Genomic DNA, 27,285 nt, shown 5'->3' with positions numbered 1-27,285 from the left:
AAATTTTTCCGGGGGCGGTGGGGGGGGGCACTTTTTAGAAGGCACTGAGAGGAAAATCACCAGAATGGAATTTAAAGAGGTCTGGGTTCTGAGTCATCCCCAGGCAAATGTAGTTCCCAATCTCACATAATTAGGGGAAATATTAAAGGGAGATAGAGCAGGAAGAGCAAGTTTGAGGTAGAGTACGGTATCATGGAAAGGGGTTGTTCAAAAGAAGCCAAAATTGTCCACAAAGGTCTTTCAGCAACTTTCTTTTGGTTATCTTGGGAAAGAATGTGTTAGGACTGCTAATTAGGACTGATTAACTCATTACCTGCTGCTAAGTCCCTTCAGTCATGTCAAACTCTTTGCGACCCTATGGACTAGAGCCTACTAGGCTCCTCTGTCCATGGGATTATCCTGGCAAGATATTGGAGTGGGTTGCCATGACCTCCTCCAGGGGATCTTCCCCACCCAGGGACTGAACCCACATCTTTTTTGTCTCCTGCATTGCAGGCAAGTTCTTTACCACTAGTGCCACGTGGGAAGCCCAATCATCTTACTCCTCCTAATTTGGCATACTTGAAGCTATAATATTAAAGTTAACTATTCTTTTGTGGGTTTCTGCCTTATTCATCTAGAGAGCTTTGCTAAGTTACTGTGTATGAAATATGCTGCTTCTGTAGAGTCTTACTTTCCAAAGACTCAATGTCCTCTGCGTGTTTGGGATTAAGCTCATCAAGGATTCCTAACCTCAAGAGAGTCTGGCTTTAGGAGAAAGGCTTGCTGAACCACGTTCAGTGTGTACAAACAGTTCACATCTAGGGCGGAGTGTTTAGATAGCCCTAGGAGGCTACATACAGGCTAGACAAACCCAAATCTCAAGCTGATGCTCTGCAACAAGATTGCAAACCATTTCTCTGGCGTGCACCTTACTGAGAGCAAAGGGCGCTAAACTCCAGCAGTAGTAGTCAGTTCAGTTCAGTCCCTCAATCGTGTTGGACTCTTGGCGACCCCATGGACTGCAGCACGCCAGGCCTCCCTGTCCATCGCCAACTCCTGGAGTTTACTCAAACTCATGTCCATTGAGTCGGTGATGCCATCCAACCATCTCATCAGTGTGTTCCTACAAATTAAATTCCTGGCTTTGGTCAAATTCCCCCCCAAAAAAGCATGCTACTAGGCTTGAACAATAGATAAACTTATCCTTCTGTGCTCTCAAAAAAAAAAAAAAACAACCTGAAACCAAAACTCCTTCCCAGGCTATTATTTATGGGAATTCTGTTACTTTTGCTAAAGCATTCGTGTTTCCACACTCCACAGCTGCTGGCGGTGCTCGCTGCGCCGCGTGGGGGCGTGGGTAAACCGCCCGCTCAAAAGGAATCCGGTGCCGCTAGGACCTAGCAGGAGGCGCTTCCTCGCATAGACCCCCGGGCTAAACAGACGCGCGGCATCCTGATTGGCGGGGCGGCCAATCAGAAGCTGCGCTTGCCGAGCCAGACGCCCATCATATCCGCCCCTTCGGCCTGCCTCACCCGCTATTTAAAGAACCGCGCTGAGCCTGCTCTGCACGGTCCTCTGATCCCAGACAGCGGAGCTTGAGCAGTCATGGCCAACCACATCGTGCTCTACACCGGCGCCAAGATGCCCATCTTGGGGCTGGGCACCTGGAAGGTAAGGTGCCCTGGCGAGCGTACTCCGGGACTCGCTTAAGTGCTCGGCGCGGCCTGGGGCGGGAAGGGACCGAGAATGACCCTGAGCAGCGGCCCCCGCGGCGCACGCCAGGCCTCTAGGGAGCCACGCTCGGGCTGGTCGGGTCCCCGGCGGGATCTGGGCCTGCGGTTCGGGAGCCAGGGCTCTGAGGCGGGCGGGGCGCTTGCCTCGGTCTCGGGCCGGGGGACTTACGGTGGGGTGGGCTAGGGAGGGGAACAGGTGCTTGAGAACGGCTCGCGGGTGGCCGACACCATATATCCCCTCGTGCATGCGATCCAATCTCAACTGGAAAGGCAACTAGGGGGCGCCGGTCTAAGGGAAATTTTCCCGAGTCTCCGTCGCTGTGGCTCGGTGGATGGAGGTCAGGGAGGGGCGTTCCCCGAGATGGAGCAAAAAGAGGCGTGGGGCGCCGGCGTCCCTCGTCTAACTGCACCTGTGGGCGCCCGCGCCTTTTTTCTTTCTTCGAAATAGTTGGTCCTTAACCGTTTCCCGCTTTGCTCCCTCAGGAATAAGCATCCCAAGGTAAGCCTGGAGTCTGCAGGTAATTGAATTAGGCGGCACGAGTGTGCCCAGGACCTTTCTATTTACACTGTCCCCAAACGCGCGGGTCGCTGAACTCCCGGAGGCCGGCGTGCCCCTCGGGGTGTCCTGTGCTGGACGAAGGAATCCGCGGAGGTGCGGGTGGTGAGGGGAGATTCCCGCCCATGCAGAACTGTGGACTGGCATCAGTAGTTAAAATTGCCTCCGAAAACGTCGGCACCCCTGGAACCTCTTCACAGCGTCCCCAGGAAAAGGTTAGGAGTAAAAATGATAGCCTGAGTATCTGACAGTTGGGGAGCACTGAGGAGTGATGTTACGGGCGCCGGGGCAAAAACCCCAATTTTTAAACAGCTTGTAAGTTAGCTTCGGGTATTTTGTACATTACATTCCACGGCTATGACTCGGGTTTTCCAGGAACTTTAAATATAGGACTGGGCATTGGCCATTTGCACACTGACAAGAAAAGACTAGAGATGAAGGGCACCTTGAAATGGCCTGAAAGAGACAGAGGATGGTATTTATCTCTACCCTAAAATCAGCAGCTGAAATCTTGTAAACGTTCACTGTCGTGGAGTTGCCTCCTATGAAAAGTGTTTCTCGGACAAAGCAATCTGAGTTATCTGTGCCCTGTGTTTCCTTCCAAAGTCCAGTGGTGGCTCTAAGGGTGTAATTGAATTATGACCATTGTACCAAGTTAAATTCAGTCTGTCATAGGTTATTCTCTTGGAATGGATGTAAACAGACACTTGCTTGGCAGTGGCAAATTACAATTTCTGAGGCAGCACACAGACATACATGTGTCACTGGAACAGAACCACCACCTCGCTGAGCCTTCTAAGTTTATGGTTTCAAAAATTGGGACCTTAGGTCCATCGTTTCAAAGTCAGTACTCTGGGGGTAAATAAGGAGTAAAAGTTGATTTAAAACAGGGCTTTAAATCATTTGCTTGAGCTCTTAAAACCTACCCCCAAAGCTGTATATTTAGTTAAGATAGCTCTATAAATCTGTACGTTTAGATCATTCACTCCAGTAAGTTCGTTGAGTGTAAGGGTAGCATCTGACTTGGTCACAAACTATTTAATAGGCTCCAGAGCCTATTAAATGGTAGATATCCTAAGGATAACATGTTGAATTAATACGAAGAAGTAAGATAATTTCAGATTTGGGGGAGTGGGTGAGGAGTTGAAGTTGTTTGGAATTGTGTAGAGGCACGGTAGGGGAGGTGATAGTGAAATAAATGGTTTAAGTATGGGCTTGGAGTAGATTTCCTTCTTTATAAGGACAAGTATATGAATAGTGTTTGATAACTTTCCCCTGTATGTGTGAAATAGATATTTTCACAGATGCTGGACAAAAATGGGGTGACCTAAATACCATTTGCTTATCTTTGTGAGAACTGGGGAGGCCCTGGGAGTGGGGGCAGTTCCTGGTTCCCATGGATCTTCCATATCATGGTGGCTGTATTGTATCCTTTGGACCCTTGGCAGGGCTCTGGGAGTCTCCAGTCAGTTACTTTGAAGGTCCTCAGACTCCCGTCCTCTCCTTGGAGGTGAAGGTTTCAGCCCACTGGGAGAGCATCTCTGCCTCCAAGCCCATGTGGCTTAGAGGCCGTTTCCCCTTGGCAGGCTTGCCTTCCCCAGTGGACGGTAAATAAGCCACGGGCATTGTCTTCCCAGGAAGCGGCTAAAACAGATTACTTCTGATGCTGACCAGTGTCCTGTTGCTGATAAATGTTTGGAACTAGCTGAAAACTTGTTGATAGTAAATAGCTGTTGTAACTCACCTACATACTCCAAGCCTAGGAATGGAGGACAGTTTTCTCTGCTGCTTTTCCATCATCTTCTGCCCACACCCACAAGCCTTTGAGACATTTCCCCCTAATGGTCCCCCACCCAATGAAAATTCAACATCACAGATAGACAGTACATCTGTGTGTGTCCTGTGACTCTTTGACAGGCCACAGAACATTTAATAAGATATGTGTTTTTGTTTTTGCCCCCAACAAACCAGTTTTTGCCTCTTTGAGGGTGATAACACTTCCTTTAGGAGAAAATGCTGAGAAAGAACTCAGGCCATGCTCTTGATGGCCTGGAATCCTGGGCTAGAAGAGTCAGCGCTAAACCAGTAGCATGTCTTTCTGTTCGCCTGCTTCATCTCCCTGCAGGCCTCCACCTGAAGGTCTTCAAGAGCGAAGATACTTAAATAAGTCCTGCCTGCGCAGGGCCAGACCTGGGCCGCCTCCATTGCAACCAAGTGGAGACAGTGGTGTAATTTAGGACAGCTGGATTCACACTGAGTGAGAGACAGTTAATCTCAGTTTTCTTTGTTTGTGTTTGTGGCCAGACCTGGTTGTGAGCTTTGGTGTAGAAACCATAGCCAAAATGGACTGTTTTCATGTGATAAGGCAACGAAAAAGATCCTTCTTAGGCAGTCTCCTCTTTATCATATGAAATTGTAGTTTACATTATTAAACTGTAAATTTGGACGTAATTGAACATGAGCCAAATGAGATTGGCTTATCTGCACCAAGCAATAAAAGCGCCTCTGTTGAGGTGAAAGACTGGACATTGTCGTCATTCTCTGGATTCTCCCAGATGCTTATTCTATTGGAGTCTTATGAGTGTGGCAGACTTGAAGTCTTCTTGGTATAAAACCATCAGATAGGGGCATCGTGTGTAAGCACACAGGTTTCCCCAGACTTTATTGTCCACTGATTAAACTGGAGCAGGGTATAAACCCTTTCAGTCTCCAGAATGTCTTTATGTTCAATATCAGGATACCATTTTGTTATTTTGTTTTGTTTTGGGAGGGTTTCTGTTTGTCTACTTTTGGGCTGTACCACATGACATGTGGGATCTTAGTTCCCTGACCAGGGATCGAACCAGTGCCCCTGTATTGAAGGGTAGAGTCTTAACCACTGACTCCTGAGAAATTACCTTTTGGTTATTAAGGTGCTGAACTGCAAACGAGAATATTAGTTGTAAATGGGACAAATCAAGACTGGGACTGTTGCCTAATGCCCGTTTCTTTGTGTGCTTTTCCAGCAACCCCCAGGGGTTGGTAATTTTTATAAGCAAAGTTTTATTAGAACACATCTCACTGCTTTAAATATTGTTTATGCAGCAGATGAGTTGAACAGGTGTGATGAGACTGTTTGGCCCACAAGGCCTAAAGTATTTTCTGTCTGGCCACTTAACAGAAAAAGTTTGCCAATTTCTCTTCCAGAAGATTCTAAATAAATTAACTGGAACTTGGAATACATTTTGAGAAATTAGGCCAAAAATGTCTGTTTAGCATACATGTAGTTGAAATGCTTTATATATAATGAGAAGCAGAAAATTATATCATGACATCACTAGTATTTTAAACAAAACCGATAATTAAAAAGTTGTTGTTGTTGTTGTTCAGTCGCTCAGTCGTGTCTGACTCTTTGCAACCCCATGAATCACAGCACGCCAGGCCTCCCTGTCCATCACCAACTCCCGGAGTCTACCCAAACCCATGTCCATCGAGTCAGTGATGCCATCCAACCATCTCATCCTCTGTTGTCCCCTTCTCCTCCTGCCTCCAATCCTCCCCAGCATCAGGGTCTTTTCCAATGAGTCAACTCTTCGCATGAGGTGGCCAAAGGATTGGAGTTTCAGCTTCAACATCAGTCCTTCCAATGAACACCCAGGACTGATCTCCTTTAGGATGGACTGGTTGGATCTCCTTGCTGTCCAAGGGACTCTCAAGAGTCTTCTCCAAAACCACAGTTCAAAAGCATCAATTCTTCGGCGCTCAGCTTTCTTCACTGTCCAACTCTCACATCCATACATGACCACTGGAAAAACCATAACCTTGACTAGACAGACCTTTGCTGACAAAGTAATGTCTCTGCTTTTAAATATGCTATCTAGGTTGGTCATAACCTTCCTTCCAAGGAGTAAGCGTCTTTTAATTTCGTGGCTGCAATCACCATCAGCAGTGATTTTGGAGCCGCCAAAAATAAAGTCTGACACTGTTTCCACTGTTTCCCCATCTATTTCCCATGAAGTGATGAGACCAGATGCCATGATCTTAGTTTTCTGAACGTTGAGCTTTAAGCCAACTTTTTCACTCTCCTCTTTCACTTTCATCAAGAGGTTCTTTAGTTCTTCTTCACTTTCTGCCATAAGAGTGGTGTCATCTGCATATCTGAGGTTATTGATATTTCTCCTGGCAATCTTGATTCCATCTTGTGCTTCTTCCAGCCCAGCGTTTCTCATTAAAAAGTAAGGTTAGTTTTTTTAAAATGTAGATTGAGTTTCTCTGAAGTGAAGCTGTTTAATCAGAAGAGGTTAAACAATGCTTTTCAGTGACAACTTTTCTCTGATGTGTTACTTTTCAAGGCCTTAGAGGTTGGTGCCCTGTTTCTTTATCAATCAAATTTTTCATCAAAAGTTATGGTTACCTATTTTTGCTCCAAGTTTATCATTGACACGCTGTTAAACTTCTTACCCAGGTTTTTTCCCCCCCTCAAAGTGAACTTTCCTTTATTCCTATCCCCCTTCTTCATTACAAAAGTGATACCTGCTAACTGAAGAAAATATTTTTAAAAGGTCAGAAAGAACACAGTCCTCTCTTTCCAGACATCCCCATGTTAAAACTACAAAGGACTCAATCTCTGAGATACTGTTTTTGTTTGTTTGTTTGTTTTTTAACCAATAACACTGTTTTATAACCTTTGTTGTTCGGAGCTGTGTGTGCTAAGTTGTATCTGACTCTTTGCGACCCCATGGACTTTGTAGCCTGCCAGGCTCCTTTACCCATGGATTTCTCCAGGCAAGAATACTGGAGTGGATTGCCATTCCCTTCTCCAAGTTTGGAGCTGTGGTATTTTTGCTGTTTGTTTGTTTGCTTCTGACTTGCAGAGGGAATAGAGGGAGGGATATTAAGGTAACTAGCACGAGCTCCAAGCAGAGTGGAAGATGATTAGGTTTTAAAAGGAGGGGAGAGACAGAGACACGGATAGTAATTATTCGAGTTGGGACTGCCTGACCTGGAGTGTTACATGAAAAGGAAACAGGCCCAGTTTAGGGTGGGGGGGCAGGTCTCAGGGGTACAGAGACCTGTCAGCGACGTCACTTGGTACCATCAGCCAGAACATTGTCCAGTTGCTGCTCAAGCTCAGAGCTCTAAGTTCTGAGGGGATGGGCATGGGCAGATGTGCCCAAGTCACAGGGCAGATTAGTGGCAGAAGTGAGTTTCAAACATGATTTCGCCTGTATGATTTGTATAATTTGCTTATTCATAACTTGGGTGTTTCCTCTACTGGTTTTCTGTGGATTTCCTGTTAGACGTATAGAAACATATTTTCATGATTTATCCTCTTTTCAAAGCCTCAGTCTGGACCCCTGCCTTGTGTTGGCAGTTTTCAATGTGGCCAGGGGGTGAGGAGATGGTGGAATCGTGTGTTGGCATTCCCAAGTTTATCGAGCCATTTTTTTTTTTTCCCCCACCAGATCTTAAAGCAGCTGCTTCATTAGTGATGAGGAAAGTTAGTTTAGTCTCCTCCTGGGGAGGGTTCTGGGTAATTAGTACTGAACGTAGTTTGTGGGTTCCGGTACATTTTCACCCCAGAGGATGGTTTTCCAAGCCCGGGTGACTTGTTCTCTCCGTGACCAGTGTCTCCCTTCCTCCAAGGACAGGCCTGACCCAAGGCTGGCCCTCAGGTCCTGGTGCCAGAGTTCAAACCCTGACATCTCTTTCTCACTGCTCGATCATGGGCCAGTTTCGTAAACTCTGCAGAGATCACAGATAACCAGGGTTGTGGTGGAGATGCAATTCAGTGATACACCTAAAAACTGGTGAAGACTGATCCATAACAAGCGGGAGCTGTTGTTATTTTCTCTCCAAGCCATTGTGCACTGCACACCAGGCGGGTCAGGTTCCATTTGTGACAGGACCTGCCCTGGCACAAGCCTTCTAGTAACCGCATGCCTGGCCCTGGGCTGGCCCTGGCCCGCCCAGCCCAGGTGAGAGCCATTGTCCCCACTGCACACAGGGCCGGTGGCCCCAGGCAGCCTTCCCCCGCATCACTGCAATGGTGTCTCTGGAAAGGGGAAGCCAACATGTAGTATCCGTTTGCTGGAGTCTTATGGATTGCCATAGCTTGTACGTATTTAATTTGGAAATGCCCAACAGTCCTCGCTTCTGCTCCTCATTGTCCTTTGAAAGCAGTTTGGACTCAGCTTCTCAGCACGTGCTTTCCAACTAATCTGTCTTTTCTGTCCGGGCAAGGGTCGGGGAGCCACAACTTCTTGGTGACCTCTTGTAGGTCATTTCTGGCCTTGGCTCCTCTATAAAAGCATCACAAGAACCTTTTTTTTTTTTTTCAAAGTTTTGGGTCAATCATTCAGCAGCCTTAATTATCCTACTCAGCACTCTTTTGGTCCCAAGGAACCAAATAATCAATTTAATCTTAAACAGGAAAGAAGATGTGTTGCGTGTGAGGAGTCACTGACTTAGAAGTTGTCAGCAGTACCAGATCCAGGGCTATGAAGCATGTGACCAGGAGCTGTCTCTCGTCCACTCTTCATCTGCCCCTCAAACCCCGCTTCCATCTAGCACCTCCTGGCACATGTGCTCCCCGCACAGAGTCGCCAGCAGAAGGAATCTGTGTCCTGGGAGTGCCAGCTGAGGTCCAAAGATGGAATCTTGTGGGCCTGCCTGGGGTCACATCTCGGGCCCTGTACCAGTCACTGTGGCAGATATAGTGTGTGGCCGGGCCTCAGAAAGGTGCCTGCCCTCTGCCCGGGGTTGGGGGCGGTGAGGTGCTAGACCAGCACAGTACAGGGCCCCACAGAGAAAATCCAGCCAGGGTACCTTCAAGCCTGAAGAAAGTTGATGGCATGCTGGAGTCCCTGACCTGTGTCTCTGTATACCACCTGGCTCTCTCTCCTAGGGAGGGGTGTGCCCTGCTCTCATCCGCGACAGCAGTGCCCAGGGGGCCCCAGGGAAGCTGTGGTATTTCTGGCTATGCTGAGGTTCCCTGCTCTGTTCCTTTCACCATGAAGGGTGGGGAAGACTGCAAGTACAGCTTGGGTCCTCCGGGGGACCTAGGAGATGGCCAGGTCGTCTGATGTCACACCCGAGGTCAGCATTGCCCGTCTGCCCCCGCCTGCTCCCTCTGGGGTGACAAGTGAGCTGGGCGAGCTCATGGCTCGGTCCTGCGCTCCTCTGCCTTCCTCTGTTCGCAACAGCTGATATCAAAACAGCAGATGTCTGCAGCTGCTCATGGCCCCCGGGGAGTTCCCCTGCTCATTCTTTTCTACCCCAGCTCTCGGCAGGAATGCGCCCTATTCACCCAACAGTCCAATGCACATGTGTTTGTTTTCCACCTCTCTGGTCCAAGCAGGAGTGTCGCGGAGATGGGTGTGTGCACAGTCAGGCTGGGTGCTGGATGGCGGGGTGGTGCCCTGCCTTCCTGCTCACCAGATATGCACATACATGGTCCAAGCAGGGGCAGCGTTCAGTCTCCATGCAGCTCTGACCACAAATCGTATGATGGTCTTCCACAGCTCCCGTTTCCTGCTCCTGTCAACTCCTTTCTGTCCACTAAATGCCTCTGAGCAGCCACCTCCCGCCTCCACCTCTTAAAGCAGATTCCTACACCGTGAGATTTGAGCACAGGCCTTTGAACCTGCAACAGTCGTGTTTTTGACTTTGATACTCCCCAGACTGTGTAAAAACAAGTGATGACCAATACCAGAATCCACTTGTGGAAGGAGAAAATAAGTCATAGGCGTTCACTGCCGGAACTTGAGAACCAAACGGGATTTGGGGTGAATATTTAACAGCAATTTTGAAGCATTTTGAGTTGTTTGAAAGCAGTAGTATCCCTCATTGTCTTAGGAACCTAACAGATAGAGATAGTGGGGGCTTTTGTTTATACAGTTCACTTCAGTTGCTCAGTCGCGTCCGACTCTGCGACCCCATGGACTGCAGCGCGCCAGGCTTTCCTGTCCATCACCAACTCCCAGAGCTTGCTTAAACTCATGTCCCTTGAGTCGGTGATGCCATTCAACCATCTCATCCTCTGTTGTCCCCTTCTCCTCCCACCTTCAATCTTTACCAGCATCAGGATCTTTTCCAGTGAGTCAGTTCTTCACAGCAGGTGGCCAAAATATTGGAGTTTCAGCTTCAACATTAGTCCTTCCAATGAACACTCTGTCCTAAAGGACTGATTTCCTTTAGGATGGACTGGTTGGATCTCCTTGAAGTCCAAGAGACTCTCAAGAGTCTTATCCAACACCACAGTGGTTTGTTTTACAGTGATTTGTAAATCAACAGATGCTGAACAAACAAGGAAGCGAGGGGCTTTGGTCTATATAGTTAAGGTGATCTGTGTTGCTAGTAAAGGATGGTCAGATTTTCCTAAAGTGAAGCACCACAGCGTTTCACCTGGGGTGGCCTGGCTTTGCGGGCCTTGAAGGAACAGGAGCTGCTAAGGAGCCAGGGTTCCCTTCTTCCTGGCTTGTGTGCAGACTGTGTTTTGTTTCATTTTTGGTCTTATCCCCATGCCTTCCATTTCCTGTTTCTTTCAGTCCCCTCCAGGCAAAGTGACAGAGGCTGTGAAGGTGGCGATTGACCTTGGGTACCGTCACATTGACTGTGCCCATGTGTACCAGAACGAGAACGAGGTGGGTTTGGCCCTCCAGGCAAAGCTGCAGGAGAAGGTGGTGAAGCGTGAGGACCTCTTCATCGTCAGCAAGGTACCCCACCCCGCAGGGGAGCCTGAGGGAGGGTTCTTGTCCATGTTCATCCAGGGCAGCATCCGTTTAGGAGCCAAGACCGCACTCTGGGGTCTCTGAACACGGCTAGGGTTATCACCCAGCAGGCGGTTCTTCCTGGGCAAATGTGTTGACTCAAGGCCACACCCAAGGCCATGTGGGCTCCAGGGCTTGCCTGTCTATTGGATGGTCATTCCACTGGGACCCATTGGCTGGAGCCCTTTGCTGATTAGGCCAAGGCTATGGGTTGGCACCCCTTTCCAGAGGGTTATCTCTGATGATAGGACTTGGTTCCCCTCTGCAGATGGAGCTCTCTTGGTGGTACCCAAGAGATACTGGGTGGGAGGGTGAGGCTGGCCCCACAAAGACCAGCCTGGTGGGAAAGTATGCCCTGAGAACTATGTTCAGGGCCTGGGGCTGGCTTGCCAACCTGCCCATTCCATTTTGTGCCTTCAGTTTGGTCCTCCTGAAAGGGTTCCTTGACCTGATTATCCTCCCTTCCTTTGGGAAGTTAGGATCCAAGTGTGCAGTGGAATCTCTGTGCCCACTGTTGACAGCATCACGGTGAAGTGGGTGGGTTGTGGGGTGTGGAAAGTGAGTCCCCTGTCCCCGAGCCATCTGGCTCCTGGCCTGCGGACTAAGACGTGTTCCCTCCCTGGCTTCAGCTGTGGTGCACGTATCACGACAAGGACCTGGTGAAAGGTGCCTGCCAGAAGACGCTCAGTGACCTGAAGCTGGACTACCTGGACCTCTACCTCATCCACTGGCCCACGGGCTTCAAGGTAGGGGCCTGGGGCTCAGGGGTCGCCAGTGGCATCGCCCTCTCCTGTTCAGTTCAGTCTCTCAGTCGTGTCCTACTCCTTGCAACCCCATGAACCGCAGCACGCCAGGCCTCCCTGTCCATCACCAACTCCCGGAGTCCACCCAAACCCATGTCCATTGAGTTGGTGATGCCATCCAGCCATCTCATCCTCTGTCGTCCCCTTCTCCTGCCCTCTGTCTTTCCCAGCATCAGGGTCTTTTCAAATGTTAGCAGGTCGCGGGCAGATAGACCCTCTGTATGTGCCCCTGCCACTGTGCTCAAGTTGCGGTCCCTAGACTAGCAGCAGTGGCCTTGCCCTGGAGCTTGTTAGAAATCTGCCTCGGGCCCCACCCAGCCCTTTGACCCAAACCAAGGGTGGCTCACATGCATGTTTCAGAGTTGGAGGAGCACGACTCTTTGTTATTTGGTAACTGGGTAACTTCAACCTTTGCAACAGTGAACACAGCTGAGGTGATACTCCTGCCGGTAAGGCATCATCAGCTACCACTCCTGCCGGTAAGGCATCATCAGCTACCACTGCTCCCCACCACCTCAGGCACCTTCACACACACACGCACGCACGCACCCTGCACTTAATACATGCATTTTCCTGTATTCCATACACATGACATCCTGCGGAAGCTTGATAAACCTCGGCAACTTTCCTCTTGACACAGAAGAGCTCTAGAGTTATTCTGCCCTTAACCTCCATCTAGCCACAGGCTCAGTTTTCTGCTTCATCAACCAGTGTGAAAGCATGCGAGTTTTACCCTGAAGCTCTTATTTTATTGCACTGTGGTGTATCCAGGCCTGACTTGCATCCTTTGTTTTTTTCACAATAAGCTGGTGAGGCTCGGTGAGGTGGTGGTTTTGTAGGCTTGGGTCCAGCCAGGACATGGGCCCTGGGTCCCCCACTATCCAGATACCCCCATCCATAGCAGGCTTCATCTCACTGACTGAGAATTGTCCATCTCCACACAATGGTCAGTGCCCACCCCTCTGATAGAAAAGGGGTCTGGAGGCTTCAGGAGCTGTCTGCTATTTCTTTTTCCCAGTGACATGGATTTGCCCTTGATTATCCTCTGAAAACAGACAGCTGTTGCAGTTTAGAGTAATTGCTTTAGAACTTTGCTTTCCACAGTGCGTCTGCCCTGGTAGATCTCTGCAGGTCTGTGATTGTTTTTGATTGTTACTGCAGCCTGGGAAAGACTTCTTCCCGTTGGATGAGGACGGCAACGTGATTCCCAGTGAGAAAGATTTCGTGGATACCTGGACGGTAAGGCAGCCCCTGGGGCTTGGCCTCCCCTTTCTTGCTGGCTCCCCGGGCCTCCTTGTAAGGGACCAGGCGTGAATGACCTGCTCTACCATTTCTTTTGCCATGATTGTTCCTCTGTCACTGTTGTGGCTCCTCCTGCCTCATCAAAGCCATCCTGGCTTTTGTCTCGAAGCCTCTTGTCTTCCCAAAGATCTGACTTGCTGGCACTAAATAGTAAGGGCATGATCTGTTAAGCTGGCTGGTATAAGAGGTGCTTCTGGTCCTTGTCCTTCTGGGCACATGTCAGCAGCAAGCGGACCCTCTTTGGTTTCTAGGCCATGGAAGAGCTGGTGGACGAAGGGCTGGTGAAAGCTATTGGAGTCTCCAACTTCAACCATCTCCAAGTGGAGAAGATCTTAAACAAACCTGGCTTAAAATACAAGCCGGCGGTTAACCAGGTAATGTCAGCAGGGAAGCTGGTGTGTGTGGGAGACTGTTCTGTGACACTCTGATGCTAGCGGTTCCTTGTTAATCCATATCACCCAGGAGGTGGGTCCCTGGGCACTGGCAGAGTCCTGAGTTATGGCTCAGAAAAGACGGTGCCATATCCGAGAGTGAAACTTGCAGGAGAGAAAGGGTTTTGAGCCTGGCTTGTGATGACTTAGACTCTTGACGAGCTGTGTGCAGGCATTGACATCCTCAGACCTGTCACAGTTGATAAATGGCCAAAGCCAGAAAAAACCCTCGAGGCCCGTGGCCATGGTAACAGGACTAGGATCCTTAATGTCAAGAATACTAGCCAGGAAATAAGAGTTGTCACCACCCATCCAGTAGATGGGACGCGGGTTGCCCATAATTTTCTGTCTGGAGGGAAGGTTCTTAGCCAGGGAAGACTTCCGGTTTGGCCTGTGCCCACACGGGGCAGCATCAACCCTCCTGTGTGTATCTGCAGATCGAGTGCCACCCATACCTCACTCAGGAGAAGTTAATCCAGTACTGCAACTCCAAAGGCATTGTGGTGACTGCCTATAGTCCCCTCGGCTCTCCCGACAGGCCCTGGTGAGTCTCTGTGGAATCGTGTTCTCTTGTCTGTTGGTAGAGATTAGAAATAGCTGAAAAAGGAAAATCCAGCATCAAGGAGAGTGCTTCCGAGGTGATCAGCAGACCTCCCCGGGAGCCTCCTGTTGGGTTTCCTGGTCGGCATTTCTAGTAGCAGGATGCCTCCTCTTTTTCCAAAGGGTTGTGAGTTTGTAACTGAGCTCTGAGTCAGGAGGAGACTGGCGGGCTGCCCTCTGAGGTCGATGGGCCTTAGGGTTAGGGTCACGGCTGCCTTGAGCAGTGGTGACGGTGGTCGCTCACGCAGACCGTCTTGCTGTCTGTCTCCAGGGCCAAGCCCGAGGACCCTTCCATACTGGATGACCCCAGGATCAAAGCGATTGCAGACAAGCACAATAAAACCACAGCCCAGGTGCGGCCATTTCCAGGCTCTCGTGACTGTTCCCAGAACTTCCTGCATTTGTGGTGGTTCCCGTTAGCCTGGAGAAGCAAGGGTCTTGAAGCGTGGTAGAAAGGGCCCAGAGGAGCGTTAGAAGACCGTGTGGGGCTGGGGATGATCGGACCTGCCCCGCTACCTCTGAAGGCTACCATGAGGGTCCACACTCACCCTGTTAAGGAAAGCCCATCTCTGCTCGCAGAAGGGCTCAGCTGTGTGCTCCCAAAGGCCAGCGCGAGCTGCTAGACAGGGAGTAACATACAGAGAGACGCGGAGGCTGAGAGCTGGGCTGGGGGTTGGGACCTGAGCACTTCCCTTCCACCTTGCGGGGCGTGAGGCATCACCCCTGAGCTGGTCTCCTCACTGTGAGGTTCTGGGGTTTCTCTCTTCGGGTGTGGGCCAGGGGGTGGTCAGGTTAGGCGAGTGAAAAGTGCAGAGCTCCTGATGGACGTATGCACTCGGCATCTCTTTGCACAGGTGCTGATCCGATTCCCCATGCAGAGGAACCTGATCGTGATCCCCAAGTCGGTGACACCTGAACGCATTGCTGAGAACTTCCAGGTAAGTCTTGGCTGGTTGGCCCGGGGTCCCCTCGGTGGAGGAGGGGCCAGCTTTTCATCGGGCCTCTGGATGGTCATGTGTGGGCCCCCCGCCATCTCCTCTCAGACAGGGAGCCCACTGTAGACATGGGACACTGGTTCCTTGTGGGTGGCAGTGCTGTGCCAGGGTGGACCTGGGCCTCGTTATACATGCACACACCCATGCTGGGACTTCTCAGGGACTTGTCATTTGCCCAAGAAATGTTGCTCTTGAGTGATGCTGCCTGGATTTGCATCAGGGCTCAGATTCCCCATCTGTAAAATTGGTAACTGTTTCAAGGGTTATCACGAAGATGAAATAAGATGCACACAGCACCTGGTACTTTGTAAGCACTCAGGAAACTCTGCTGTGCTGACAGCTCCGTGGCCTGCAGAGACCTTGCAGGGCTCCAGTGAGGTGTTCTGTGTGGATTCTCTGCGCACCTGCCGGAGCCGAGGAGGCCTTCTAACATCACAGCCCCTCCCGCACCAGTGTCGGGAGCCAGGCCAGGAGATGAGCTCACCAGGAGGGTCCCAGTGTCCCTGAGCCTCTGCTGTCCCTGAGGCGAGCAGCTCTCTGTCTTTACCCAAGCCCTGGTTCCCATGGCTCTGTTTCCAGGGAGAGCTACTGATCATTCCTGTTCCACTGGCCAGAGGCTGCGGCTGGAACACAAGCTGCTGGCCGCCTGGGGCCTGGGCAGGGTGGGGGAGGTAGATAGGGGGGTAAAATAGTGAGCATGAGAAACACATACCCTGCTAGAGATGGATTTTTTTTTGTTTCCTCTTTTATTTTTTCAAAGCATTGGAAAAGAAACATTTTCATTAAAAAAAAATTTTTTTTAAAGACCCACTTTTGTTATTTTCTAAACCGATTTACTTTTAACTGGAGGATGTGTTAGTCGCTCAGCTGTGTCCGACCCTTTGCGACCCAATGAACAGTAGCCTCCTACATTCCTCTGTCCATAGAATTTTCCAGGCAAGAATACTGGAGAGGGTAGCCATGGCCTTCTCCTGGGGATCTTCCCAACCCAGGGATCGATCCTGGGTCTCCTGCATTGCAAGCAGATTCTTTACCATCTGAGCCATCAGGGAAGCCCAATTGGAGGACACTTGCTTTACAATATTGTGTTGGTCTCTGCCACACATCAGCCATAGATATACACACGTTCCCCTTCCTCGTTTTTAAGCTTCCAGGCCACATGGCATGTGGGATCTTAGCTTCCTGACTAGGGATCAAACCCTCGCCCCCTGCAGTGGAAGCACAGAGTATTAACCACTGGCCTGCCAGGGAGTTCCCTGGGCAGAGGTTTTGAAGTGAACAAAATAGAAAAAAAAGAAGTATCATTTTGCCTGGAGGATCTAGAAGGGAAAGGTCTGTTTTCATCGTTTGTATCATACCCAGATAAAACATGTGCGTTCTGAGTGACCGTGTAATAAAACTTTCTCTGAGTTTAGTCTTCCTTCCTACCCCTCTGCACAGCAGGCAACACCTCACCAGTGGTCCTGCCTGGAGCTGGTCATATGCTTTCATATTCTGTGTTGGATTTTGTTGTTTAGTTGCTAAGTCATGTCTGACTGTTTTGCGACCCCATGGACTGTAGCCCGCCAGGCTCCTCTGTCCATGGGATTCTCCAGACAAGAATACTGGAGTGGGTTGCCATTTCCTTCTCCAGGGGATCTTCCCGACCCAGGGATCGAACCTGAGTCTCCTGCATGAGCAGGCAGATTCTTTGCCACTGAGTCACCAGGGAAGCCCTTACCTGTGTTGAATAGCTATTTACAGAGCTTTATTGGAGTTGTGGTTTCTGTTTTGTTTTCTTTTCAGGTCTTTGACTTTGAACTGGACAAGGAGGATATGAACACCTTGCTCAGCTTCAACAGGGACTGGAGGGCCTGTGCCTTGGTGAGGTGAGTCCCGGGAGAGCCCCTGGAGGGATGCAGATGAAAGAATAACTGTTGGAGGTCTTACCACCCAGGTCCTGCTCAAGCAGCAGCTCTGGCTTGTTCACATTACCTGGCCTTCTCCTCCGCATGCAGCAGGGAGCATTTACGGCGTGTCAGCTGAGCCGCACTCAGCTCCGGGCAAATGCCCGGCGCCCTGCCCTAGTCTCTCCTCTTCCTGTGCACTGTTGGTGTAACCTGCAGTAACCTGGAAGCCAAACAGCTTCTTTTTTTTTTTTTTTAAACTGGGGTATAGTTGCTTCATAATATTACATTAGTTTCTGCTGTACAAGGAAGTAAATCAGCTATATGTCTATATATATCCCCTCCCTCTTACCTTGTCCCACCCATCTAGGTATATTGACTTTCACTTTTCAAAATTGAGTGGCTCATATGAAACCAGAATATTCCAGGTGGCTCCTGCCCCCACCTTCCTGGAAGAATTTCCCTGTGACTCTTTATCCATAAGGACTCGTGAGAGGGTTTTGGTCAGAAGACTATGTGCTCGGGGCCCGCCAGCACCCCAGCTCTGACAGTGGAGCCACCTAGACCTCTCCAGGAGAATGAGCTGGTTCCATGTGTTCCCTCTGATTTGTAGTTTGGAAGGAGATGACAAGGAAGTAGGGTTTGGTTTTTAGTTTTTATTTTTTTCCTTTTCGTACCACTACATTAACTCAGGAAAGTTTAAAACACATTTCCTGCTTTCAAGAAGACTCTCCCCATTTTACACGGAGACTAAGGACCTGCTCTGTCACTGTTTGTATCGTCCGACCTCACTGTTCTCTGTCCCTTCTGGTAGTTACTCTCCTAAGCAGAGTGTGAGCGTTCCCTCCGGCCAGCCTGGGTGCTCGCTGTCTTTCCAGCCCGTGCTCTCTCTCCAGCTCCTAGCTGGCATCCCTGGTGGCTCCCCCACTCTCCTGGCAGGTGTCCCCAGGTTTGCTTCTTGATTAACAACTCTCGCCTGAGCTTGGGGCGAGCCCTTGCCTGTGCGCGTGTGGCTGCCACGCTGTGGCCATAGGCGGAGCTTACCACTGACCCTCTCTGATGTCTCTGAATGTGTGAATGGCACTGACCCTTTAGACATTAAAATCTTGTTTGATCTAGTGGGCAAAGGAGAGGGAAGAGAGAAGCGAGTCAGTCACCAAGTTACATCCTTGTTCTCCTTTGAGAACCGCTCATCATTCATTCAGTTGCCTTTCCCCTTCCAGCTGCTGACACAGCGTATGGTAGGGCAGCTGCTGCAGACCACTGATGTGCAGTGGGTTAGGAAAGAGTTGTTTGCCCCAAGCAGGGTTCACCCTGGGGCCTTTCACACTCTTCCCAGCCAGGCTTTCCAGCACTATCGCCAGTATGCCTCCAACACAGGCCATAGGACTGTGGACCTCGGCAAACAGCTCCTGTATCTTTCCACCCCCAACTCAACGTCCAGCCTGTCTCCTCTCCCTGTGTTTCCTGTAGCGCATCTTTAGTTGTTCATTTCAACTCCCACTGGTCCCAGGAGGCTTCTGGAGACGACAGTGGCCTCTTGCTCCCTGTGTTCCAAGCACTTGCTCTGTCATGTGTGTGTTCTCTGTATCTGTGAGGCTGTTGGTTTTTTTTTTTTAATTGGTGGAAAATCATTTTACAATTTTGTGTTGGTTTCTGCTATACGCCAATGCGAATCAGTCATAATTATATATATCCCTTCCCCCTGAGGCTCCCTCTCCTCCCGCATTCCCACCCCTCCAGGTCATCACAGAGCACCAGGCTGGGCTCCCTGTGTTATTTAGCAAATTCCCACTGACTATCTGTTTTACACATGATAGTATATATGTATCAGTGCTACTGTCTCCGCTCGTTCCACCCTCACTTTCCTCCGCTATATCCACAAGTCCGTTCTCGACTAGGTCCATCAGTACCATTTTTCTAGATTCCGTGTATATGCATTAATGTACAGTACTCAAGACATCATTTCTATTTGAAATTGGTTACAGTGGAAATCTCATCCGGGAAAGGCTAATGTGTTCCTATTTCCTCCTGACAGCTGTGCCTCCCACAGGGATTACCCCTTTCACGAGGAGTTTTGAAGCTGCGGGTGCCTGCCCTTGCCCAGGTGACCTGCTGTCTCCCACCTCACTTTTCTTGTGTGTAGCATAATTTGGCCCGTGTCCCTCAGTAGCGGGTCAGCGACCTCTAGACAAACCGGCGAGGGCTCGGCCAGCTTGGTGTTGGGTCAGAATCAGTAGATTAGTAGAAGTCTCTTCAGTTTTCCTTTGCCCTTCTACTCTGGGGAACTGGGGAATATGCAACCCAAATACTCTTCTAAATTGAATTTACAAAATCAGAATAGTGCCTCTAACAGTGGGGTTTTGATTGCTTGGAACTGTAATCCTTTCAGCTAGACTTTTCTTTGCCTCAAATAAAAAGTGCTCTTATGAGTTTGATGCTGTCTGTTTTGTTTTGGTTTGTTGAAAGAGTACACTGCCTTCTGTGTCCCTCGACCCTCCTCCCCAGATACCATACAGCTGGCCACTCAGCTCCACAACAGGAGGAAGGACTTAGCATCTTAGCACTTAGGACCTCAGTACTGTACCCATTTAGCTTTAGGGGGCTGGATCCCCTCCTGACTGTACCTCGGACACCCAGGGGGCCTTTGAATGCTAGCATGCTGGTCCTCATCCCTGGAAACTTATCTAATTGGTCCAAGTGTAGCCAGGACATCAGGAGTTTGCAGGACCCCCCAGGTGACCCTTGGTACAGCCAAGCTGAGAGCCACAGCTCTAGGACTGAAACACGAACCCGTTTATAATTTCACAGATTTACTTGGGTTTTCCTCCTACTTGTGAAGGCCAAAGTCCTGTGGTTTCTAAACAGCACCACTCACGAAAGACTGCTCTCATGAAGCTCGTTGTCTGGGGCAGAGGGAAGAAAAGCAGCAATAATTGGTAGCTGGGGCAATTATAACAAAAAACCAGAGACTGGGTGGTTTAACAGAAATGTATTTCTCACGGTTCTGGAGGTCTGAAGTCATAAATCAGGGTGCCAGCATGGTTGAGTTCTTATGAGGGCCCTCTTTTATGGCTGGTAGATGGCTACCTTCTCACTATATCTTCCAGTGATAGAAATGAAAGAAAGTTTTCAGGAGAGCCGACTCATTGGAAAAGACCCTGATGCTGGGAAAGATTGAAGGTGGGAGGAGAAGGAGACAACAGAGGATGAGATGGTTGGATGGCATCATCGACTCAATGGACATGAATTTGAACAAACTGCAGGAGACAGTGAAGGACAGGGAAGCCTGGAGTGCTGCAATCCAAGGGGTCACAAAGAGGCAGACACGACTGAGCGACTAACACTAACTTAACTGATCAAAATGACAAAGGCTAGGAAGGAGATCGGATAGACAAGTGTTGACTTCAAGTTTTATAAAGACAAGTTGCTTTGCTTTGCCCCTGGCTCTGTTTATTGGATGACTAGCTGCTTTCATTCGGTGAAAGCTGCTTTGCAGGTGATGCATGTGTCAGATGGATAGCATTTAGTTGGGCAGCGCTGGTTGCTGGGTCTCACCCAGGGATGCAGGAGAACAGTCCGGCTCCTGAGTGGCTGGGGTGGATCCAGGTGGGGGGCCCAGCACCTCACCAGCTGGCAGCCCTGCACCTGGATCCCTCGCTTACTGAAACCTACCCGTCACTGTGGTCCAGTTGCCCCTGCTTGGTAGGCAGATCCCAGCTTATCCCAAGTTGAACTGCAAACCTCTTGCGTCACCCTCCAATCACCAAGAACAGTGTATGTGTGTCGGTCAGTCATGTGCAACTCTTTGTGACCCCATGGACTGTAGCCCACCAGGCTCCTCTGTCCATAGAATTTTCTGGGCAAGAATACTGAAGCGGGTGCACATGCCCTCCAAGGGATCTTCCCAGCCACCAAGAGCAGACTATCATTTTATAAACGGTTGTGGCAAGTCCTCTGAGATCTAGTTCCCTGTTTCTCCAGGTAGCAAGAGCTGGCTTGAGTGCTCTCTGGGAAAGCTTTGGGTTCATAGCTAGTAAGAGATTTAAAATCAGATGCCTGCCTTCTAGGTCCCTGCTTAAAAACACATTCAAAACAAGACCATTTAGAAGCCAGCCAGAAACACAAATCCAGATAAAATCACTCTGCTGGCCCCCCTCCCTGCTTTCTAACCTACCTCCAGTTGTATCTGGTTTCCCTGGTGGCTCAGATGGTAAAGAGTCTGCCTGCAATGCGGAGACCTGTGTTCGATCCCTGGGCTGGGAAGATCCCCAAGAAAAGGAAATGGCAACCCACTCCAGTATTCTAGCCTGGAAAATTCCATGGATGGAGGAGCCTGGCAGACTACAGTCTGTGGGGTTGCAAAGAGCTGGACAGGAGTGAGCAACTTCACTTGCTTTTCTTTTTCTTTTCCAATTGTATCTAAGAACTCTCACTTGTCTGGTGTGGAGGATGAGGAGGGGGATCATAAACCTATCATGCATGGCTGGGTCTGCATTTTGAAGATAAAATAGAGGTGTATTTGCAGCATAAGGCCCAAGTGATAAATACCAGAGGGTCTCCATGGACAGAGATGCTGCTGCTCGCCCCAACTCCCTCCTCTCACCCATCCCCGGGCGGGTTGCAGCCGAGCCTTAGGACTCAGGCAAACCCCTGGTCCCAAATGCAGTGACACTTCAGAGGCCAAGTTAGTGGCAGTTACAGAACAATGGTGCAGGTCTTTGCTTTGAGGAGCTCTGTTGGGGCCCTGAAATACGTTCACGGGTTTGGAGTTGGACCAAAACAAAGTTCCAGGCAAAGAGTAGAATTGTTCAGATAATGAGACCAGCTGAAAGATGTAACAGAATTTGAACCGCATGGGTGATTAAGACCTGCTTGAAAATCTGCCCTGAACAATAATGGCGCGGGTTGAATGCAGACAGCATGATTGAAGGTCTATGATTTCAGGTTTCTCAGCACAACATCCTTCCCATGGACACAGTTCCCAAACGAGCTGTTTCAGTGCAGCGTCTGGCAAAGTCCTGGGGCTTCCCCTTCCAGGAGAAGCAGGTTGGGCTTCTGAGTCACTGTTGGGCTCAGCCTGGCAAGGCCTTGGCTAGGGACTGTCTCTGAGGGCTCATGGCTCCTGGGATCCAGCTCTGGGTCACAGTCTTTCTGACCCTTGACGGCATTTTCTAGCTGTGCTGCAAGGAAGACATGGGGCTCAGGATCCCCAAGGGGAGTCTCTCTTTTCCTCCCCAGAGTTTGGCTTCTCAGGTCCTCCAGCCCAACTCCCAGCTAAGTCCGAGGGAGCACCAGTGTTGGTTTCCCTCGCCCTCCTGTCTGCAGTGCCTAGAACTGTGCCTGGGCACAGAGTGGGTGCTTGGTGACGGCAGCTGCGTGTGCGAGTGAGTTAACGTGTGAAGAGCTTATCACAACTAGCAGTGAAAACCTTCTAGTGTGAAATCAGTGTATTTTAGACCCAAAGAGGGGCTGCTCAGTTCTGACTGGTGGCCTGAAATACATGAGAGGTAGCAAAGAGGTGTATAAATATAGACAGTGTCTTTTTATTTTTTAAATAAGGTTGGCTTTATTATTTTTAAAACTTATTTTATCATTTTTGGTTGTATTGAGTCTTCGTCGCTGCACGTGGGTTTTCGCTAGTTGTGGCAAGCAGGGGCTGTTCTCTAGTTGCAGCTCGCAGGCCTTAGAGCGCAGGCTCAGGAGTTGTGGCGCACGGGCTTAGTTGCCCCACAACTTGTGGGATCTCCCCAGACCGGGGATGGAGCCTGTGTCCCCTGCATTGGCAGGCGGATTCTTTACCACTGGACCACCAGGGAAGACCTGGAGAGACCGAGTCTTCACTGCAGCTCTTCCCTTCCTAATCCATGACTCACCTCTATTCCTCCAATCTACAAATGCTGCCCTCCTAGCAGTCGGGAGGATTAAGATTGTGAATGTGAACTTTATCTCCCAGGCTTTGCACACAGCCCATGTTACATCATCATCGTTGATGTTCGGTTCAGTCACTCAGTCATGTCCAACTCTTTGCAACCCCATGGACTGCAGCACGCCAGGCTTCCCTGTCTATCACCAACTCCCGGAGCTTGCTCACACCCATGTCCATCAAGTTGGTGATGCCATCCAACCATCTCATCCTCTGTCATCCCCTTCTCCTGCCTTCAATATTTCCCAGCATCAGGGTCTTTTCCAAGGAGTCAGTTCTTCTAATCAGGTGGCCAAAGTATTGGAGTTTCAGCTTCAGCATGTTAATTAATGTTAACATGATGTTGTTAATATCATTATTATTACTATAACCAAATTTGGCAACAGAAGCAAGCCCCCTGAACACCACCCTCCCCCCCAACCCAGTTTGTGGATGGTGCCCCAGGGGTTGGAGCTGTGTCCAGAGTGAGACTCTTTGCTCGGCACGACCAGCTCTTTCTCCACTGCCTGGCCTCAGTCTAGCTTCAGGCACAGACAGGGCCACTCCTGGTACCTTTATCAGTGAGCAGCACAGTGTGAACTTCTGCTTCCAGCCTCAAGGACTGTGCTTCCTGGCAAGAAGAGTGAGCCCTGAAGAAAATGCCACCCACATGTTTGTAAGAAGTTGTTTTTTTTTCCTGTACTGATGGAATCACAGAGCGTTGAAGATCAACTAACCCAGAGTTTCCAACCTGTTTTTGGCAGTAGGCTCCTTTCTCTAAAATAAACTCTCTGTCTATCCTCAATATATACATTAGATAAGAGGAGGGCTGCTGTGGTTTAAGTGAGGGAGGAGTCTGGAACCAAATCAGTTATTACCCCCCTACACACAGGCCCCAGCAGTGAGGGCCCTGGAACACAGTTTCTAAGCCTTGGGATTCAACTGTGTGTGTGTGTTTTAAACAACTATAATATTTATTTCTAGCTCCGTTGGTAAAGAATCTGCCTGCAATGCAGGAGACTCTGGTTCAATTCCTGGATGGGGAAGATCCCCTGGAGAAGGGATAGGCTACCCACTCCAGTATTCTTGGGCTTCCCTTGTGGCTCAGCTGGTAAAGAATCTGCCCGCAATGCGGGAGACCTGGGTTCAGTCCCTGGGTTGGGAAGATAGATCCCCTGGAGAAGGGAAAGGCTACCTACTCCAGTACTCTGGCCTGGAGAATTCCACTGGACTATACAGTCCATGGGGTCGCAAAGAGTCGGACACGACTGAGCAACTTTCACTTGACTTCCCTGGTGACTCAGATGGTAAAGCGCCTGCCTACAATGAGGGAGACCCAGGTTCTATCCCTGGGTGGGGAAGATCCTCTGGAGAAGGAAATGGAAACCCACTCCGGTACTCTTGCCTGGAAAATCCCATGTACAGAGGAGCGTGGTAGGCTATAGTCCATGTGGTCTCAAAGAGTTGGACATGACTGAGCAACTTCACTTTTAGCATTTATTTCACACAGTTGCTGCTACTGCTACTAAGTCACTTCAGTCGTGTCTGACTCTGTGCGACCCCATAGACGACAGCCCACCAGGCTCCGCCATCCCTGGGATTCTCCAGGCAAGAATACTGGAGTGGATTGCCATTTTCCTTCTCCAGGGGATCTTCCCAACACAGGGGTCGAACCCACATATCCTGCATTGGCTGGCGGATTCTTTACCACTGAGCCAGCAGGGAAGTGCCCTTATATCAATTATATGAATATATAATAATATATTAATATGTCAATTATATTAATATATCAATTTTATTAATAGATAAAAATATATTAACATACACTGCTCATTGGGCTCAGTTGCTCAGTCATGTCCAACTCTTTGCAATCCCATCAGGCTCCTCTGTCCATGGAATTTTCCAGGCAAGAATACTGGAGTGGGTTTCCATTTCCTCCTCCAGATTAATATACATTAATGGAATACTATGCAGCTATGAGAGAGGAGGAAACCCTGACATTTACAAGAACATCGATGGACCTCGAGGGCATTAGGCTGAGTGCAGTAAGTCAGACAAAGGAAGATGGTCGGCTTAATGTGGAATCAGGAAGCAATGAACTCAGAGGGTAGAGTGTTGGTTACCGGGGGTGAGGGAGATGGGAAGACGCTGGTCAACGGGTACAAACTTCCTTTAGTTCTGGGGACATAATGTACAGCATGGTGACTGTAGTTAATGATACCGTATTGTATACTTGAAAGAGAAAATAGAGCTTTAACGTTCTCACCATAACAACAACAAGATGGTAATTATATGAGGCGAAGGATGTGTTAACTAACCTTATTGTGGTAGGTATTTCTCAATGTATACATGCATTGAATCATCACATTGTACACCTTAAACGTAACCCAAGTTATACATTAAAGATATCTCAGTAGAGCTGGGGGGAAAAGACAGTCTCGGGGAAAAATGAAAACTAAAATTATGACCAAAAAAGGCTGGGATTTGGGGTGAATTTTGCAATCGGGGGGAACAGACCAAGGGCTTCTAATATACCACTTATTTCTTAACCTGGGTTCTAGAACATAGTTGCTTATTTTGCTTGTTTAAATGGTATACACAGATTTTATATACTTTTTTGGATATATACTTCAAACGAAAGTAAATGTTTGCTGAATCAACATATGATCTCATGTGATCCTTATGACAAACCTGTGAGACATGCACCACAATTCTCATTTTGCAGATGAACTTAAATCAAAAAAAGTTCACCGACGTGCCAAATATCTATTCAGTGTTTCCTCCTTCTCATTCTGTGATCTTTCCACTGAATTTCACTGAAACTAATTTTTATGACTGTTTCTGTTGCTGTCTTAACTCTACACCCAGAAAACCTAGAGTGCCAAACTGCAGTTATTGAGCAAAAGATATCAGATTCTTTTAATAGAATTATCCTTCAGAAATTTCTGTTCTCTCCTATCGTGTTTGATTTTTCTATGCTGTGTAGATAACACAGCCATTCACTAGTGATAAGCAAACTATGCAAGAGTTGCAGTTCAGGAATTGTTCAGGAAGTCAGAGACGGTCAGGCAAGAAACAGTAGATTTTGGAAGAGAATTCTCAGGATGTACGGATTAAAGCTGGGATCCTGGAGGGCAAGTCAGCCTGAGGCCCCAGGACAGAAGTTGAGATGCTTCTGTGGAACTGGAGCCCAGGGTCATGGTGGAGCAGAGACAGGGACACGAACCAGGGGGACAGGCCCCCCACCTCGGCTCAGTACAGCAGGGAGGGCACAGAGGCCCAGCGCAGGACAAGGAGGAGGAACAGCAGAGGACCGTAAACTCCTGCTGCAGGGCTTCTCCTGGGTCAGCAGCAGAGGCTCCCAGCTTGGACCTGGGTCCCAAGGAGGATTCTGTGGCCTTCCCTCTCAGTCACCATGAGTCAGCAGGTATGGACAAGCATGTGAGCTCTGCTAGGGCTTTCAGAGGTCATGTGGTCACAGCCTTCATTGTCCATAATGGACCGAGTGACTCCATCAAGACAAGCCAGCCAGGGGGTTGGGACAGTCAGGATTAGAACTCATGTCTTGGTTGTTCATCCAGTGTTCTTTTTTCCCTAGCTCACCTACACTGGTGTCCTCTTAGCCGGAAGACATCATTTTGGAAACCCCCAACTCTCAATCTGTGGCCCCATTTGGACTAGAGGCTAGACTGACTGCAAAGCCAGTGGGGTGCAAAGCCAAGGGGTCCAAACTGCGTTTGGAGGAAGTCTGGATTTGTGCACCTGAGCCGAGGGTTGGGAAGGGGTGTCTAGGTCTCCTCTCTCCTTCCCGCCTCAACTGGAGCAAATTCCTTTTTATCTCTTTTGTTTGTTGGAATTGTAAGATTTCACGTGCAGAGAAGGGTTCTGATCCTTAGGAAAAAAGATCACAAAGATTAAAAATAATTCCGTGGAAAACCAGATTGTATCTCTTGGGGTTCTCTCTGCTCATTCCCCAATTTTAGTACCTTTCAGTAAGAATTCTTAGAGGCCTCATTTCATGTTCAGCTCTGTGACACGTGCTAAAGGGTACAGAGAGGGCGATCACTCCATCCTCAAGGCATAGATCCACAACCGATTCCTGACACTTGGAGGAGGGAAGCCTTTTTTTAAAAATTGTTATTTTAATTGAAGTATAAGTTGATTTACAATGTTTCAGGTGTACAGCAAAGTGATTCAGTTATATATATTCTTTTTCAGATTCTTTTCCATTATAGGTTATTATTAGAGTTTGAAATATAGTTCCCTGTGTTATATAGTAGGTCCTTTTTGTTCATTTTATATATAGTAGTGCAGTGCACGGGTGCTCAGTTGCATCCAACTC

General features: G+C 49.1%; 1 protein-coding gene across 3 annotated transcripts; it reads left to right on the top strand.

The window, feature by feature from the left end:
- Positions 1-1,549: 1,549 nt before the first annotated feature.
- On the top strand, positions 1,550-19,476 carry AKR1B1 (aldo-keto reductase family 1 member B). Of its 3 annotated transcripts, XM_081532934.1 has the most exons (11): positions 1,970-2,053; positions 2,164-2,214; positions 10,800-10,967; positions 11,651-11,767; positions 12,986-13,063; positions 13,378-13,500; positions 13,995-14,101; positions 14,429-14,510; positions 15,012-15,095; positions 16,938-17,020; positions 19,077-19,476. In XM_081532934.1, the coding sequence occupies exons 1-11, from the start codon at positions 2,048-2,050 to the stop codon at positions 19,117-19,119; spliced, it is 942 nt and encodes a 313-aa protein (XP_081389060.1). In that variant the 5' UTR covers positions 1,970-2,047; the 3' UTR covers positions 19,120-19,476. The 3 variants fall into 3 exon arrangements, with proteins under 3 accessions (XP_081389058.1, XP_081389061.1, XP_081389060.1); XM_081532932.1 differs by lacking the exons at positions 1,970-2,053; positions 2,164-2,214 and adding an exon at positions 1,550-1,653; XM_081532935.1 differs by lacking the exons at positions 1,970-2,053; positions 2,164-2,214; positions 13,995-14,101; positions 14,429-14,510 and adding an exon at positions 1,550-1,653.
- Positions 19,477-27,285: the final 7,809 nt, after the last annotated feature.

The sequence above is a fragment of the Giraffa tippelskirchi genome, chromosome 10, assembly GCF_054371585.1.
Source record: "Giraffa tippelskirchi isolate mGirTip1 chromosome 10, T2T-mGirTip1v1.2.pri, whole genome shotgun sequence".
NCBI classification, from domain to species: domain Eukaryota; kingdom Metazoa; phylum Chordata; class Mammalia; order Artiodactyla; family Giraffidae; genus Giraffa; species Giraffa tippelskirchi.
Note: the sequence above shows the minus strand (reverse complement) of the source record. Positions and strands in the feature narration are given on the sequence as shown.

Bases quoted from the DNA above. Each gene is read 5' to 3' on its own strand.
- AKR1B1 (XM_081532932.1), top strand. From the start codon at position 1,588: ATGGCCAACCACATCGTGCTCTACACCGGCGCCAAGATGCCCATCTTG. The intron at 1,654-10,799 runs GTAAGGTGCCCT...TGTTTCTTTCAG, and splicing joins TGGGGCTGGGCACCTGGAAG to TCCCCTCCAGGCAAAGTGAC. The intron at 15,096-16,937 runs GTAAGTCTTGGC...TTTTCTTTTCAG, and splicing joins GCATTGCTGAGAACTTCCAG to GTCTTTGACTTTGAACTGGA.